Consider the following 16,744-nt stretch of genomic DNA (forward strand, 5'->3'; position numbering starts at 1 on the left):
TGCTGAAATTAGTATGTCATCTAAATAACATACTACCCCTTCAAGACCTTGCAAAATCTGGTTCATCATCCCTTGGAATATGACAGGGGTGGAAGACACTCCAAACGGTAGCCTATTAAATTGATATAAGCCGAGATGAGAATTTATAGTCAAGCATGACTTGGACTCCTCATCTAGTTCTAGCTGTAAGTTGGCATTCATAAGATCCAACTTTGAGAAGATCTGACCACCTGTCAATGGTGTGAACAAATCTTCTACATTTTGCAATGTATTGGGGAGATTACCCGCTAGAACCTGCTTTACCGTTACTTTATAATCACCACACCATCGGATTTAGGTACAAGAACAATGGGTGTAGCCCAATTACGTAGATCTATCTTAGAAATAATGTTCTCTGCATCTAGTCTTTTGAGTTCTTGCTCAACTTTCTTGTTGAGTGCATATGGTACAGAACGTGGCTTGCAGTAAACCGATCTAGCGTCCTTTTGTACCCTGACACTCGCCTTGAAGCTTCGGATCGGACTGCCTGTTTCGCAGAACACCAACGGGTAATTCTTGATGACATCATCCTTTGATGAAAATCTCATTTCAACATGAAAAATCTCACTCCAATCCAGCTTCAGTGATCTCAACCAATTTCTTCCTAGTAAGACAGGCTTGTCTCCTGCCACTACTATTAAAGGCAGTTCTGAAATTAAACCTTGTGTTTCACCGGTACGGTGATACGACCTACCACAGGAATGTTCTCTCCCGAGTTGCCTCATAGCTCTATCTTGGATTTCTCCAATGGGAAATCACACAATTTGTTGAGGTATAGTGACTCCGGTACTACAGTCACAGATGCACCAATGTCGATTTCCATGGGTATCTTGGTTCCTGCAACATCTATGTGGATTTTGATACTTTCCGAATCACTGTTGGTTAACTTCATGCTCCCGATGAAGTGGAGCTCTAAAACCTCCTCGTCCTGTTGTTTTTCTTCCATGCTATGTTATCTCTGGGGATTTCTACTCAGAGCTTTGAAAGCCGGTTTACCCTTCAGTCGGCATGCCTTCGCAAGAAGCCCAGTTTTCCTGCAGATAAAACACACTGCCTTCACATATGGACAACTTTGAGCAATGTGTTTTCCCAAGCACCGATAGCAGGACTTCAATGCTCTGTTACCATTGCTAGTTTCTGAGACCTTGGGGCCCAACTGCCTTTTACTTTTAACCTGCAGGCGATTCACCTCAGTTGTCTGATGACTGGAAATAGTATGAAATTCTCGGGAATATTGGTCAAACATGTTCATTGACATAGCTATCTGACAAGCTAAATCAAAAGTCAAGTTAGGCGTTGTCAATAACTTTCTTCTGATTACATCATTTTTCATCCCACAAACAAAGCGGCCATGCAATGCTCGGTCCTGAAAGTTTCTGAAATTACAGTGAATAGATAGCTTTTTAATGCTACAATGCACTCACTGATATTTTCTTCGGTTAACTGATCTCGTATTCCGAAACGATAACTTTCAGCAATGTCCAGGGGCTCAGGGCTGTCGTGCTGTTCTGCTTAAGAGTTGTGTCCTTTGGCTTGACAGGCACAAGCAAATTTTTCAGGGTTTCATACTGCTTCAGTTAAGAAAATAGCCCATTGTCTTTCTAACATCACCTGGTTATGGTTTTCATCATTGGGGACTTCGATGATATTGGGGACTTGGATTTGTAGCTGTTAATCAAAACATAGAAGCTCTCAAAGTCTCTCTGTCAGTTGGCTGAATACACCAACAGCAAAAATTGGCTATCGGGCCTCCACCCCTCCCCGCCCCACCTCCAGCGGCAATCGGAATACCTCAAGCGGCGGCAGATGGGCTTCTCCTCCACGACGGAGTCTGGGCCTCCTCAGCGACGGCTGGACCACATGTGGCGACAGGTGACCTCCTCCTCAACAGCGACCGGGTTGGCTGGCCTCCCCACCGCATCCTTCAGCAAAAATTGGACCTCTCCTTCTCCACTGATGACCTGGCCTCCTCTCCCCCTCCAGCACATGGTGAGTATCATGGCTGTGACCCCCCTGCCCTCCCACAGTGGGCCACTGACCCTCCCAATGCCTGCCCCCAACCAAGCTTTGGACCACCTACCATCAAGGGCGCTACCCAACACCGAGCCTGCGGCCAACATCTCGCCGTAGGCAACTAGGTCCATACAGCAGTGCCTGGTCTCCAGTCACCTTGGACCCCCTTGCCACTGGACCAAGACCTTGCTCGGCTAAGCCCGTGTGGTAGCCGGTGTGCAATGACCACTCCATGTTAAAATAACTCATGCACAGGCATCCTCCACTCCTCTAACATGAAGTTCGGGACCTGGAAAGTCAGGACCTCATGGACAACCCCAACAGTGACAGACGGGAACGCCGCACCGCCATAATTGCCCAGAAACTTAGACACTTTGATATTGACATCGCCGCCCTAAGCGAAACCTGGCGGGCAGGGGAAGGCCAGCTCAAGGAATAAGGTGGAGGTTACACCTTCTTCTGGAAAGGGTAACCAGAGGAAGAATGTCACCTCCATGGAGTCGACTTGGCCATCAAAAACGAGCTTTGTCGGCCACCTCATAGACTCCCCTGCGGAGCTAAGGAATGCCTCATGACCCTTCAACTCACCCTATCCCGGAATCAATGTGCCACAGTCATCAGTGTGTATGCCGCAACACTCGATGCAACAGATGAGGCCAAAGAGGGTTTTTACTCCAACCTCGAAAAATCCCTGTCCTGCGTCCCCATGGGCGACAAGCTGATCCTCTTCAGTGACTTCAAACGTCAGGATCGGCAAGGACACAGATCTCTGGGGAGGTGTGATTGGCAGAGAGGGGTAGGGAAAGCTAACTCCAGCGGTACCCTACTCCTGATAAAATGTCTCGAGCATGAACTTGTCATCACCAACACCTTGTTGCACCAGAGGCACAAATACAAAGCATCGTGGCAACACCCTCTCTCAAAACACTGGCACCTACTCGACTATGTCATCGTCCGAGGCAGGGATCGCAATGATGTGCACATCACCCATGCCATGACAGGAGCTGACAACTGCTGGATGGACCACCGCCTAATCCGGTCCATCATTGATATCATCGTAGCCACAAAGTGCAGGGAGCGGCAGAAGCAGTGCTATGAAAATGTCAATGCCAGGGCACTTAAAAACCCACTTAAGAGAGCCCTATACAGTCAGTGCCTCACAGCTAACCTGGCGTGCCTTGATGACCCCAAGACGCAGAATGCCCACAGCGCTTGGTCTGCCCTCCAGACCTCCATAACCAGTGCCTGCAAAGAGACGCTCGGTCACTCAACCAGGAAACACCAGGACTGGTTTGAAGAGAATGATCAGGAGATTCAAGAGCTAATAGATCGCAAGCGCAGGGCATTTAGAAACATAGAAACATAGAAAATAGGTGCAGGAGCAGGCCATTCAGCCCTTCTAGCCTGCACCGCCATTCAATGAGTTCATGGCTGAACATGAAACTTCAGTACCCCCTTCCTGCTTTCTCGCCATAACCCTTGATCCCCCGAGTAGTAAGGACTTCATCTAACTCCCTTTTGAATATATTTAGTGAATTGGCCTCAACTACTTTCTGTGGTAGAGAATTCCACAGGTTCACCACTCTCTGGGTGAAGAAGTTTCTCCTCATCTCGGTCCTAAATGGCTTACCCCTTATCCTCAGACTGTGACCCCTGGTTCTGGACTTCCCCAACATTGGGAACATTCTTCCTGCATTTAACCTGTCTAAACCCGTCAGAATTTTAAACGTTTCCATGAGGTCCCCTCTCATTCTTCTGAACTCCAGTGAATACAAGCCCAGTTGATCCAGTCTTTCTTGATAGGTCAGTCCCGCCATCCCGGGAATCAGTCTGGTGAATCTTCGCTGCACTCCCTCAATAGCAAGAATGTCCTTCCTCAAGTTAGGAGACCAAAACTGTACACAATACTCCAGGTGTGGCCTCACCAAGGCCCTGTACAACTGTAGCAACACCTCCCTGCCCCTGTATTCAAATCTCCTCGCTATGAAGGCCAACATGCCATTTGCTTTCTTAACCGCCTGCTGTACCTGCATGCTAACCTTCAATGACTGATGTACTATGACACCCAGGTCTCATTGCACCTTCCCTTTTCCTAATCTGTCACCATTCAGATAATAGTCTGTCTCTCTGTTTTTACCACCAAAGTGGATAACCTCACATTTATCCACATTATACTTCATCTGCCATGCATTTGCCCACTCACCTAACCTATCCAAGTCACTCTACAGCCTAATAGCATCCTCCTCGCAGCTCACACTGCCACCCAACTAAGTGTCATCCGCAAATTTGGAGATACTGCATTTAATCCCCTCGTCTAAATCATTAATGTACAATGTAAACAGCGGGGGCCCCAGCACAGAACCTTGCGGTACCCCACTAGTCACTGCCTGCCATTCTGAAAAGTACCAGTTTACTCCTACTCTTTGCTTCCTGTCTGACAACCAGTTCTCAATCCTGAGCCTTAAGCAACAACCCAACTCGGGAGCAGCAAAGCAGCATTACAGACGGCTCAAGGCTGAGATCCAACAAAAAACCCGGGACCTAAAGAACAGGTGGTGGATGGAGAAAGCACAGGAGATACAGCAACTGGCCGACAGCCATGATGTGTGAGGATTTTTCATCGCAGTCAAGGCCACATACGGGCCAAACTCCAAAGGCCCCACCCCGCTGCTGGCCAAGAATGGGTAAACACCAATCAAAGACATCAGGGCCTGCTGGAAGGAGCACTTCGAAGATCTCCTCAATCAAGACTCTGCCTTTGACTCGAGTATTCTCGACCCCATCCCGCAGCATGCTACCTACCAACACCTCAGTGAGACCCCAACACACTTGAGGTAGAAAAAGCCGTAAGACAGCTAAAAAACGAGGCTACCGGAGTGGATGGAATCCCTGCTGAGACATTGAAGTATGGCGGAGAGGCACTACTGGCACGAATACACGACCTCATCTCTCTCATCTGGAGGGAGGAGATCATGCCGGGAGATCTTAGAGATGCAGTGATCGTAACCATCTTTAAAAAAGAGGACAAGTCCGAATGCGGCAACTACAGAGGAATCTCCATGCTATCAGCCACTGGGAAAGTTGTCGCTAGAGTCCTCCTCAACCATCCTCTCCCTGTGGCCGAGGAGCTCCTCCCGGAGTCGCAGTGTGGATTTCTTCCCCTACCGGGTACAACGGACATGATTTTTGCAGCGCGACAGCTGCAGGAAAAATGCAGGGAACAGCACCAGCCCTTATACATGGCCTTCTTCGACCTTACAAAGTCCTTTGACACTTTCAACCGCGAGGGTCTATGGAGCATCCTCCTCCGTTTCGGATGCCCCCAAAAGTATGTCACCATCCTCCGCCTGCTCCACGATGACATATAGGCTGTGATCCTTACCAATAGTTGGCAGAGGCCGGAGTTCAAGCAGCGGGAGTTCGAGGAGGCCAGCTGGTGCAGGGGCAGAAAGTAAACAAAGAAGTAGAAAGAAATCGAAAGGTGACTGTTGTGTATGCATGCCTGTTTACTGTGTGATGTCTGTAACACTGTTATGCCACACTGAATTTACCCTTATACTGTACACAGCTTACATGTACACCAGCGGGTGCTGCTGCTGGAGACCTAAGGGTTACCTGCACACAGCAGGTAACCCAGTAGAAAAAGGAACTCACAGCTTGTTGTCCTCACTCAGGAGCTGCAAATAAAGGACTACAGGTCTATACAGTTTAAGTATCATATCCTGTCTCATGGAGTCATGACTAAAGGTGCCTACATGCACTACATTGATGTCACAGCCAAGAGGGTAAGTGATTGGCTGGTGATTGGTGAGTAGTTTTGCTTTTTCTTTTCCTTTATCAGTAGGTAACCTTTATCATTGTTGTTGCCAAATTAAGTTAATCTAGGGGTTAAGTCATGGCAGGAGAGCTCGGACACGTATCATGCTCCTCCTGTGTTATGTGGGACTTCAGGGATGTTTCCAGTGTCCCTGGCGACTACATGTGCAGGAAGTGTATCCTGCTGCAGCTTCTGACAGACCGCATTGCGGCACTGGAGTTGCAGGTGGATTCACTCTGGAGCATCCGTGATGCTGAGGATGCCATGAATAGCACGCTTAATGAATTGTCTTACCGCAGGTAAAGGTTACACAGACATATAGGGAATGGGAGACTAATAGGAAGAGCAGTGGAAGGAAGGTAGTGCAGGAGTCCCCTGTGGTCATCCCACTCCAAAACAGATACACCGTTTTGGGTACTGTTGGGGAGGGAGACTCATCAGGGGAGGGCAGCAACGGCCAAGTCCATGGCACCATGGGTGGCTCTGCTGCACAGGAGGGCAGGAAAAAGAGTGGGAGAGCTATAGTGGTAGGGGATTCTATTATAAGGGGAATAGATAGACATTTCTGCCGCCGCAATCAAGACTCCAGAATGGTATGTTGCCTCCGTGGTGCAAAGATCAAGGATGTCTCGGAGCAGTTGCAGGACATTTTGGAGGGGTAGGGTGAACAGCCAGTTGTCGTGGTGCATATAGTTACCAACAATATAGGTAAAAAATGTGATGAGGTCCAACAAGGTGAATTTAGGGAGCTAAGAGTTAAATTAAAAAGTAGGACCTCAAAGTAGTAATCTCAGGATTGCTATCAGTGCCACGTGCTAGTCATAGTACGAATTGCAGGACAGCTCAGATGAATACGTGGCTTGAGGAGTGGTGCAGAAGGGAGGGATTCAAATTCCTGGGACATTGGAATCGGTTCTGGGGAAGGTGGGACCAGTACAAACCGGACAATCTTCACCTGGGCAGGACCGGAACCAATGTCCTATGGGGAGTGTTTGCTAGTGCTGTTGGGGAGGGGTTAAACTAATATGGAAGGAGGATGGGAACCTATGCAGGGAGACAGGGAAGTAGAATGGGGGCAGAAGTAAAAGATAGAAAGAAGAAAAGTAAAAGTGGAAGGCAGAGAAACCCAAAGCAAAAATAAAAAAGGGCCACATTACAGCAAAATTCTAAAGAGGCAAAGTGTGTTAAAAAGATACGCCTAAAGGCTCTGTGCCTCAATGCGAGGAGTGTTTGGAATAAGTTGAATGAATTAACTGCACAGGCAGCAATTAATGAATATGATATAAGTGACATCACGGAGACATGTCTCCAGGGTGACCAAGGCTGGGAACTCAACATCCAGGGATATTCAACATTCAGGAAGGATAGACAGAAAGGAAAAGGAGGTGAGGTAGCATTGCTGGTTAAAGAGGAAATTAACGCAATAGTAAGGAAGGACATTAGCTTGGATGATGTGGAATCTGTATGGGTGAAGCTGCTAAATACCAAAAGGCAGAAAACGCTGGTGGGAGTTGTGTACAGACCACCAAACAGTAGTAATGAGGTTGGGAACAGCATCAAACATGAAGTTAGGGATGCATGCATTAAAGGTACAGCAGTTATCATGGGCGACTTTAATTTACATATAGATTGAGCTAACGAAACTGGTAGCAATACGGTGGAGGAGGATTTCCTGGAGTGTATTAGAGATGGGTTTCTAGACCAATATGTCGAGAACCAACTGAAGGGCTGGCCATCCTAGACTGGGTGATGTGTAATGAGAAAGGACTAATTAGCAATCTTGTTGTGCGAGGCCCCTTGGAAAGAGTGACCATAATATGGTAGAATTCTGCATTAAGACGGAGAGTGACACAGTTAATTCAGAGACTAGGGTCCTGAACTTAAGGAAAGGTAACATCGATAGTATGAGACGTGAATTGGCTAGAATAGACTGGCAAATGATACTTAAAGGGTTGACAGTGGATAGGCAATGGCAAACACTTAAAGATCACATGGATGAACTTCAACAATTATACATCCCTGTCTGGAGTAAAAATAAAACGGGGAAGGTGGCTCAACCGTGGCTACCAAGGAAAATTAAGGATAGTGTTAAATCCAAGGAAGAGGCATATAACTTGGCCAGAAAAAGCAGCAAACCTGAGGACTGGAAGAAATTTAGAATCCAGCAGAGGAGGACAAAGGGTTTAATTAGGAGAGGGAAAATAGAGTATGAGAGGAAGCTTGCCGGGAACATAAAAACTGACTGCAAAAGCTTCTGTAGGTATGTGAAGAGAAAATGATTAGTGAAGACAAATGTAGGTTCCTTGCAGTCAGATTCAGGTGAATTTATAATTGGGAACAAAGAAATGGCAGACCATTGAACAAATAATTTGGTTCTGTCTTCACGAAGGAAGACACAAATAACCTTCTGGAAATACTAGGGGACCGAGGGTCTAGTGGGAAGGAGGAACTGAAGGAAATCCTTATTGGGCAGGAAATTGTGTTAGGCAAATTGATTGGATTGAAGGCCGATAAATCCCTGGGGCCTGATAGTCTGCATCCCAGAGTACTTAAGGAAGTGGCCCTAGAAATAGTGGATGCATTGGTGATCATTTTCCAACAGTCTATCGACTCTGGATCAGTTCCTATGGACTGGATGGTAGCTAATGTAACACCACTTTTTAAAAAAGGAGGGAGAGAGAAAACGGGTAATTATAGACCAGTTAGCCTGACATCAGTCGTGGGGAAAATGTTGGAATCAATTATTAAAGATGAAATAGCAGCACATTTGGAAAGCAGTGACAGGATTGGTCCAAGTCAGCATGGATTTATGAAAGGGAAATCATGCTTGACAAAACTTCTGGAATTTTTTGAGGATGTAACTAGTAGAGTGGACAAGGGAGAACCAGTGGATGTGGTGTATTTAGACTTTCAAAAGGCTTTTGACAAGATCCCACACAAGAGATTGGTGTGCAAAATTAAAGCACATGTTATTGGGGATAATATACTGACGTGGATAGAGAACTGGTTGGCAGACAGGAAGCAGAGAGTCTGGCTAAACGGGTCCTTTTCAGAATGGCAGGCCGTGACTAGTGGAGTGCTGCAGGGCTCAGTGCTGGGACCCCAGCAATTTACAATATACATTAATGATTTAGATGAAGGAATTGAGTGTAATATCTCCAAGTTTGCAGATGACACTAAGCTGGGTGGCGGTGTGAGCTGTGAGGACGATGCTAAGAGGCTGCAGGGTGACGTGGACAGGTTAGGTGAGTGGGCAAATGCATGGCAGATGCGGTATAATGTGGATAAATGTGAGGTTATCCATTTTGGGGGCAAAAACACAAAGGCAGAATATTATCTGAATAGCGGCAGATTACGAAAAGGGGAGGTGCAACGAGACCTGGGTGTCATGGTACATCAGTCATTGAAAGTTGACATGCAAGTACAGGAGGCGGCGAAGAAGGCAAATGGTATGTTGGCCTTCATAGCAAGGGGATTTGAGTATAAGAGCAGGGTGTCTTACTGCAGTTGTACAGGGCCTTGGTGAGGCCTCACCTGGAATATTGTGTTAGTTTTGGTCTCCTAATCTGAGGAAGGATGTTCTTGCTATTGCGGGAGTGCAGCGAAGGTTCACCAGACTGACATATGAGGAGAGACTGGATCGACTGGACCTGTATTCACTGGAGTTTAGAAGGATGAGAGGGGATCTCATAGCAACATATAAAATTCTGATGGGACTGGACAGGTTAGATGCAGGAAGAATGTTCCCGATGTTGGGGAAATCCAGAACCAGAGGACACAGTCTAAGGATAAGGGGTAAACCATTTAGGACTGCCATGCTCCACCTCACAGTCAACAAGCTCCCCACTGGAGTCGAACTAAACTACAGAACCAGTGGGAACCTGTTCAACCTTCGCCATCTCCAGGTCAGATTTAAGATCACCCCAACCTCTGTCGTTGAGCTACAGTATGCAGATGACGCCTGCGTCTGCGCTCACACAGAGGCTGAACTCCAGGACATAGTAGACGTATTTATTGAGGCGTATGAAAGCATGGGCCTTACGCTAAACATCAGTAAGACAAAGGTCCTCCACCAGCCTGTCCTCGCTGCACAGCACTGCCCCCTTGTCATCAAGATCCACGGCGCGGCCCTGGACAATGGGGACACATAGTTCACATGTCAGACACGAGACTCCCAAAGCAAGCGCTCTACTCGGAACTCCTTCACGGTAAACGAGCCAAAGGTGGGCAGTGGAAACGTTACAAGGTCACCCTCAAAGTTTCCCTGATAAAGTGCAACATCATCACTGACACCTGGGAGTCCCTGGCCTAAGACCGCCCTAAATGGAGGAAGTGCATCTGGGCGAGCTCCTCGTACCTTGTCGCCGAGAGCATGCAGAAACCAAGCGCAGACTGCGGAAAGAGTGTGTGGCAAACCAGTCCCACCCACTCTTTCCCTCAGCGACTATCTGTCCCACCTGTGATAGAGATTGTGATTCTCGTGTTGGACTGTTCAGCCACCTAAGAACTCATGTTAAGAGTGGAAGCAAATCTTCCTCGATTCCAAGGGACTGCCTATGATGATGACTGATTTCTAAATCAAAAAACTAATGTAGATTATGAAACACAGTGATCCCAGCACTGATCCTTGTGGTCGCTTTCTACCTTCTTCCAATCTGAACAACTAGCCTTTGCCCCTTCTCTCTGCTTTCCACTTTTTAGCCAATTTGCTATCCATTCAGATATTTATCCCGACTCCACATGCCCAATCTTTGTCATGAGCCGACTGTGTGGTACATTATCGATGGTCTTTTGAAAATCTAAGTATATGCATTATCCTTGTCTACTCTTTCCGTTACCTCTTCAAAGAATTATATCAGGTTTAGAAGCAGGACTTAGAATCATAGAATCATAGAAATTTACAACACGAATGGAGGCCATTTCGGCCCATGTCGGCTGACAAAGAGCTATCCAGCCTAGTCCCACTTTCCAGCTCTTGGTTCATAGCCTTATAGGTTGCAGCACTTCCAGTGCATATCCAAGTGCTTTTTAAATGTGGTGAGGGTTTCTGCCTCTACCACCCTTTCAGGCAGTGAGTTCCAGACCCCCCACCATACTCTGGGTGAAAACATTTCCCCTCAAATCCCTTCTAAATCCCCTACCAATTACTTTAAATCTATGTCCCCTCATTGTTGACCTCTCTGCTAAGAGAAATAGGTCCTTCCTATCCACCTTATCTGCAATCCTCATTATTTTATACATCTCAATAAGGTCTCCTCTCAGTCTGCTCTGTTCCAAAGAAAACAACGTCAGCCTCTCCAATCTTTCCTTGTACTTAAAATTTTCCAGTCCTTGCAACATCCTCATAAATCTCCTCTGTACCCTCTCTAATGCAATCACATCTTTCCTGTAATGTGGTGACCAGAACTGCACGCAGTGCTCTAGCTGTGGTCTAACTAGTGTTTTATACAGTTCTTGTATTCTATGCCTCAGCTAATAAAGGCAAGTATTCCGTATGCCTTCTTAACCACCTTATCTATCTGTCCTGCTACCTTTAGGGATGTGTGGACATGCACTCCAAGGTCCTTCTGTTCCTCCAAACTTCTCAGTATCCTACTATTTATTGTGTATTTCCTTGCCTTGTTAGCCCTCTCCAAATGCATTACCTCACACTTCTCTGGATTGAATTTCTTTTGCCACTGTTCTGCCCACCTGCCCAATCCATTGATATCATAGAAACATAGAACATAGGAGCAGTAGTAGGCCATTTGGTCCTTCGAGTCTGCACCGCCATTCAATATGATCATGGCTGATCTTCTATCTCAACACCATATTCCCGCTTTCTCCCCATACTCCTTGATGTCTTTTGTATCTAGAAATCTATCTATCTTCCTCTTAAATATATTCAGTGACTTGGCCACCACAGCCTTCTGTGGTAGAGAATTCCACAGCTTCACCACTCTCTGAGTGAAAACATTTCTCCTCATCTCAGTCCTAAATTTCTTACCCCGTTTCCTGAGACTGTGACCCCTTGTTCTAGACTTCCCAGCCAGGGGAAACATCCTCCCCACATCCAGTCTATCCAACCCAGTCAGAATGTTATATGTTTCAATGAGATCCCCTCTCATTCTTCTAAACTCTAGTGAATACAGGCCTAGTCAACCCAATCTCTCCTCATACGACAGTCCTGCCATCCCAGGAATCAATCTGGTGAACCTTCACTGCACTCTCTCTATGGCAAGTATATAATTTCTTAGGTAAGGAGACTAAAACTGCACACAATACTCTAGGTGCGGTCCCAACAAGGCCCTGTATAACTGTAATAAGGCATCCTTGCTCCTGTACTCAAATCCTCTTGCAATGACGGCCAACATACTATTTGCCTTCCTAACTGCTTGCTGCACCTGCATGTTTGCTTTCAATGACTGGTGTACAAGGACACCCAGGTCCCTCTGTACATCGACACTTCCCAAGCCATCGCCATTTAAATCATACTTTGTCTAAATGTTTTTCCTACCAAAGTGGATAACTTTACATTTATCCACATTATACTGCATCTGCCATGTGTTTGCCCACTCACTCAACCTATCTAAATCGCCTTGCCGTGTCTGCATCCTCCTCACAACTCATAATCCCACCTAGTTTTGTGTCATCAGCAAACTTGGAAATATTACATTTGGTTCCTTCATTCAAATTATTTATATATATTGTGAATAGCTGGGGCCCAAGCATTGATCCCTGTGGTACCCTACTAGTCACTGCCCGCCACCCTGAAAAAGATCCGTTTATTCCTACTCTCTGTTTCCTGTCAGTTAACCAATTTTTAATCCATGCCAGTATGTTACCCCCAATCCTATGTGCTTTAATTTTGCACACTAACCTCTTATTTGGGACTTTATCAAAGGCCTTCTGAAAATCCAAATACATTACATCCACTGGTTCTCCCTTATTTATTCCATCAATTACATCCTCAAAAAACTCCAGTAGGTTTGTCACACATGATTTTCCTTTCATAAATCCATGTTGACTTTGTTTAATCCTGTTGATATTTTGTAAGTGTCCCATTAGCACATCCTTTATAATAGACTCTAGCATTTTCCCTACTACTGATATGAGGCTAATCAGTCTGTAGTTCCCTGTTTTCTCTCTCCCTCCTTTTTTAAATGGTGGGGTTACATTTTCTACTCTCCAATCTGCAGGAACTGTTCCATAATCTATAGAATTTTGGAAGATGACAATCAATGCATCTACTATTTCCATGGCTACCTCTTTTAGTACTCTGGGATGCAAATCATCAGGTCCTGGGGATTTATTTACTTTCAATCCCATTAGTTTCTCCAGCATTATTTTCTTACTAATAGTCATTTCCTTTAATTCCTCTTGCTCACTAGACCCTTGGTTCCCTAGCATTTCTAGGACATTATATCTTCCTGCAGTCTACAGCTTTCTTCTTCTTTATCAACCACACGACCACATTCGCCTTTCGGAGTCCGTGCTGACTATGCTTTATTAGTCTCTAGATGCTCTTCTGTTATTTTTTTTTGTACAGATTCCAGTTTCTATCACTGGCGTTAAGATGACTGGTCTATAGTGCTATTCGCTTTAATGAAACCTTAGATGAAATCGGAAAACTGCAAAGTTCACACAATTGTTGCAGTGTCAAAAATGATAACCTTGAAGTATTAAGAACAAATGCTTGAGATGCTGAATCAAATCCCTTTAACTGCTATTTAATGGAGGCAATATGACATTTTAACAAATGGGGTAATCCTTCCATTAATACAGCGGATAAAGGAATTTCATTATAGATTCATCCGCTAATTCGCCCAGTGCAATTTCTGGGGTAGGGCTTTATGCTTCCATTTGCAGAGCCCCTGTTCCAGGAACTCTGCTTGCCAGAAAAAAACTTACAGCAACTTATTGAAAAATTGTCTTTTTAACTACCTTATTTTGAACAAATGACCTTGCTCACTTCTGAAATAAATGGAATATATCTCTTTTCACCGTGCTGTGAAGTAGTTTCTGCACGACTGCATTTGACCCAGCCCTCCGCTCTTCGCAAGTGCTCACAATTGCTCTCGCTATACTTAATGCTGTAGGAATTAAGGTCTTATTGAAAGCACACCAAAAAGTGGACTCAGACTGCTATTGAAAAGATGGTCAGTTTATTTCAATTGTTTATGAAGAAGTTAACATTCACTTAACCCCTAAAAAGATCTTGGGCGGCAAAATGTTACGGGGAGAGAATTGTTCTGGTTGTCAAAAAGAACATTCTGATTTCAGAGGAATTGTCACAAAAGTGGACTTGAAATAAGTGAGAATCATTTAGAGCTATGAACGTACTCGGATATAGGGAGAAGTTTAGGAAACCCTTTCCAATTGATTGCATGTTTTCGTGATTGCACACTTCAGTCACTGAGTTAGCTCCAGGACTGACTCACCTAACTTAGCCCTACGCACCTGCAGCAAACGTTTGGAGCACCGTCTGTTGTTTTTACTTTTGACTATAGTGCACCACCAAATCTTAAAATGTGAGTTACCTGATCGAAAAGATGTAGAACAGAACGGATTTTTTAAAAGTCTGAGCTAAGAGTAAATGACAGCACATGGTCTATCTCATCGCGTCCCGGGAACCGGAGACATGACGTTTGGTCTTGTCGATGCTGACGTGCGGGATCTGAGGGATGGTTTAAAAGTGTAGATCGCTTAGATACACAGCAGTAAAAGCCCGGAAGTATCTGAGTTGCCCAGCTGAGACCGCGTGGACTATGCTGAGCTCCAACCTGTGCCAGTACCGCGGAGGAGAGAGAGCGCCGCACAGCATCAGTATGAAGCACTCTCACTGCACCCTCGCACTAGCACTGTTAATCCTGTCCTGGGGCTGCTTCTCGCAAGGTACTGTTACTTTCAACCTTTCCATCTCTTCATCTCCTTTATTCTTTTTTTTCCCATTACCTTTCTGTCAGTATTGTCTAGGTTTTTTTTTTATTCATCCAAGGTGTTTCTTCATATATAATATATATGAAATAAGGTGAATCTTCAATTCCCTTCAGCCCCCATTTCACCAGATTTGTTTTTGAATTTCGTCCCGGCCTTTTCTGTTGTTTTTTTCACCAGTTCTTTTTTTTTACCCCTGGATGAATTATTTCAAACATGTTCATCGTCCTTTATTTCATTCTCATTGTAAGTTTTATAGAAAACTTTTACATTGTTAATGCGAACAAAAAGGAATGCATTTCTCGACATATATTGTGTTATAAGGAGTAGCGTTTTGGTTAAAAAAAACAGTACAGTATTACACATTCAATGAATGAACACATGTGAATTCTTGAGGTTAACTGTACACTGTGGGGTGTCTGCAGAGTAGACAACATATTTTAGATAAATACGGTGTTTTTCCTGCATATGCAGAGGTTGAACAAAGGTATCTCTTGATCTAGTTTTTCCAATTAATGAGTTAGTGTTGGAAATGACGAGAACCTTTTCATCCATCTGAGTCAGTGGATTTCCAAGGTCGGTTGCTCTGTGGAGACTATACACCTGTGGAGTCAGCCTTGTATTGGGTTGCAGTGGCTGTTAAATGAAATATTTTACAAGTAGAAAAGTACAGGTAAACAAAAATTACTGTTTCATTGTAATTATTGTCAAGGCAAAAGTAGAAATGTAGATAAAGTGATCAAATAAAGTGGAAAAACAGAACTACTATTTCAACTATTATTGTACATAAATATTAATAATATTTTACTATTTCATTCATGAATTATTTCAGATATTTAATATTTTATGATATCATTCGAGATCTGTGATGATCACATTAATCTTTTTGTACTAAAATGAAAAATAATAGTGTTTTTCTATTTTAAAGGACACGCAACAAATAGAGACGAGCTCTTATATTGACGTCTGTGCTTTTATTCTATTAAAGTGAACTAATGTTTTAAATTAATTGGTTTTTTGAAATGAAATTGAATAGAAAATCTGGAAAAAAATCAGTTTGAGAGCAAAAAAGTCAATTACAGAAAAAATCGCATTTTAATTTAATATACACCCAAAAATTCATTAAAAAGTGTCAAATTAGCTTTTGTTAAGGAGATACCACATTTACAACAAAGTATTTAGCAAATCTTTTTCTTCTTTGCTAAACCATAGTATAATTAATGTCACAATGCATTACAAAGGCATTATTGGACTGTTTCCATATAAAATCATTGCAGTCCATGATGACAAAAGCAGTTCCCCTTTAAAACAGTTTTTTAAGTACATCATCAAACACCTATACGAAAGCAATAACATTTTGTGGAGATATAAGATTAGACATGTCATTGGGAATTTCTTCCAAGCGGCTTCCACTCCGCTATATCACCAGAATTGCATCCCAAATTTATGCTGCACTTCCAGTGAAGTTACAGCAATGTAGCAGGAGCAGCTCTGAGGAAATTCCTAGCCATTATTTTGCTACATAAATTGACATTGAAAGTAGAAGCCAGGCTTAATTATTTACTCCAATATCTCAAATACTTAAGAAGTTTCCTGCTAATTATTATGAGGCCAATAATTAATATTTGGTACTTGTGGTTAATAAAAGATATTGCAGTTCTCAATTTATTATATAATTATTTAGTGCCCAACAAAGAGCTCTTTTAATTTTATCCTATTTTAAAAATTCTTGATAAAGTTTTATAACATTAAAAATAAAAAAAGATTCTTTTTGTATTATAGCACTTAAAGGAACATGTATATGACACACTTTTTTAAACAAACTTATTAGATGTACCAGAAGTTTTTTTAATCAATTTGTCAATTTGTTCCAGTAAAAGGTATTTTTTTTCATCTTCAGAGAAATGGATTACATTTCCTATATACATCATAGCTAAAATCTGTCTTTCAGTTTTAATT

General features: G+C 43.8%; 1 protein-coding gene across 4 annotated transcripts in view; it reads left to right on the forward strand.

Annotated features, from left to right (window-relative positions):
- The first annotated feature begins 14,549 nt into the window (after window positions 1–14,549).
- Window positions 14,550–16,744, forward strand: part of nmu (neuromedin U) — an 86,078-nt gene continuing 83,883 nt past the window's right edge. For all 4 annotated transcript variants that reach the window (XM_070862880.1, XM_070862898.1, XM_070862905.1 and 1 more), the window contains exon 1: window positions 14,550–14,743. In XM_070862880.1, coding sequence (XP_070718981.1) covers window positions 14,617–14,743 — 127 coding nt within the window. In that variant the 5' untranslated portion in view covers window positions 14,550–14,616. The remainder of the gene's footprint in view (window positions 14,744–16,744) is intronic.

The sequence above is a fragment of the Pristiophorus japonicus genome, chromosome 2, assembly GCF_044704955.1.
Source record: "Pristiophorus japonicus isolate sPriJap1 chromosome 2, sPriJap1.hap1, whole genome shotgun sequence".
Classification (NCBI taxonomy): domain Eukaryota; kingdom Metazoa; phylum Chordata; class Chondrichthyes; family Pristiophoridae; genus Pristiophorus; species Pristiophorus japonicus.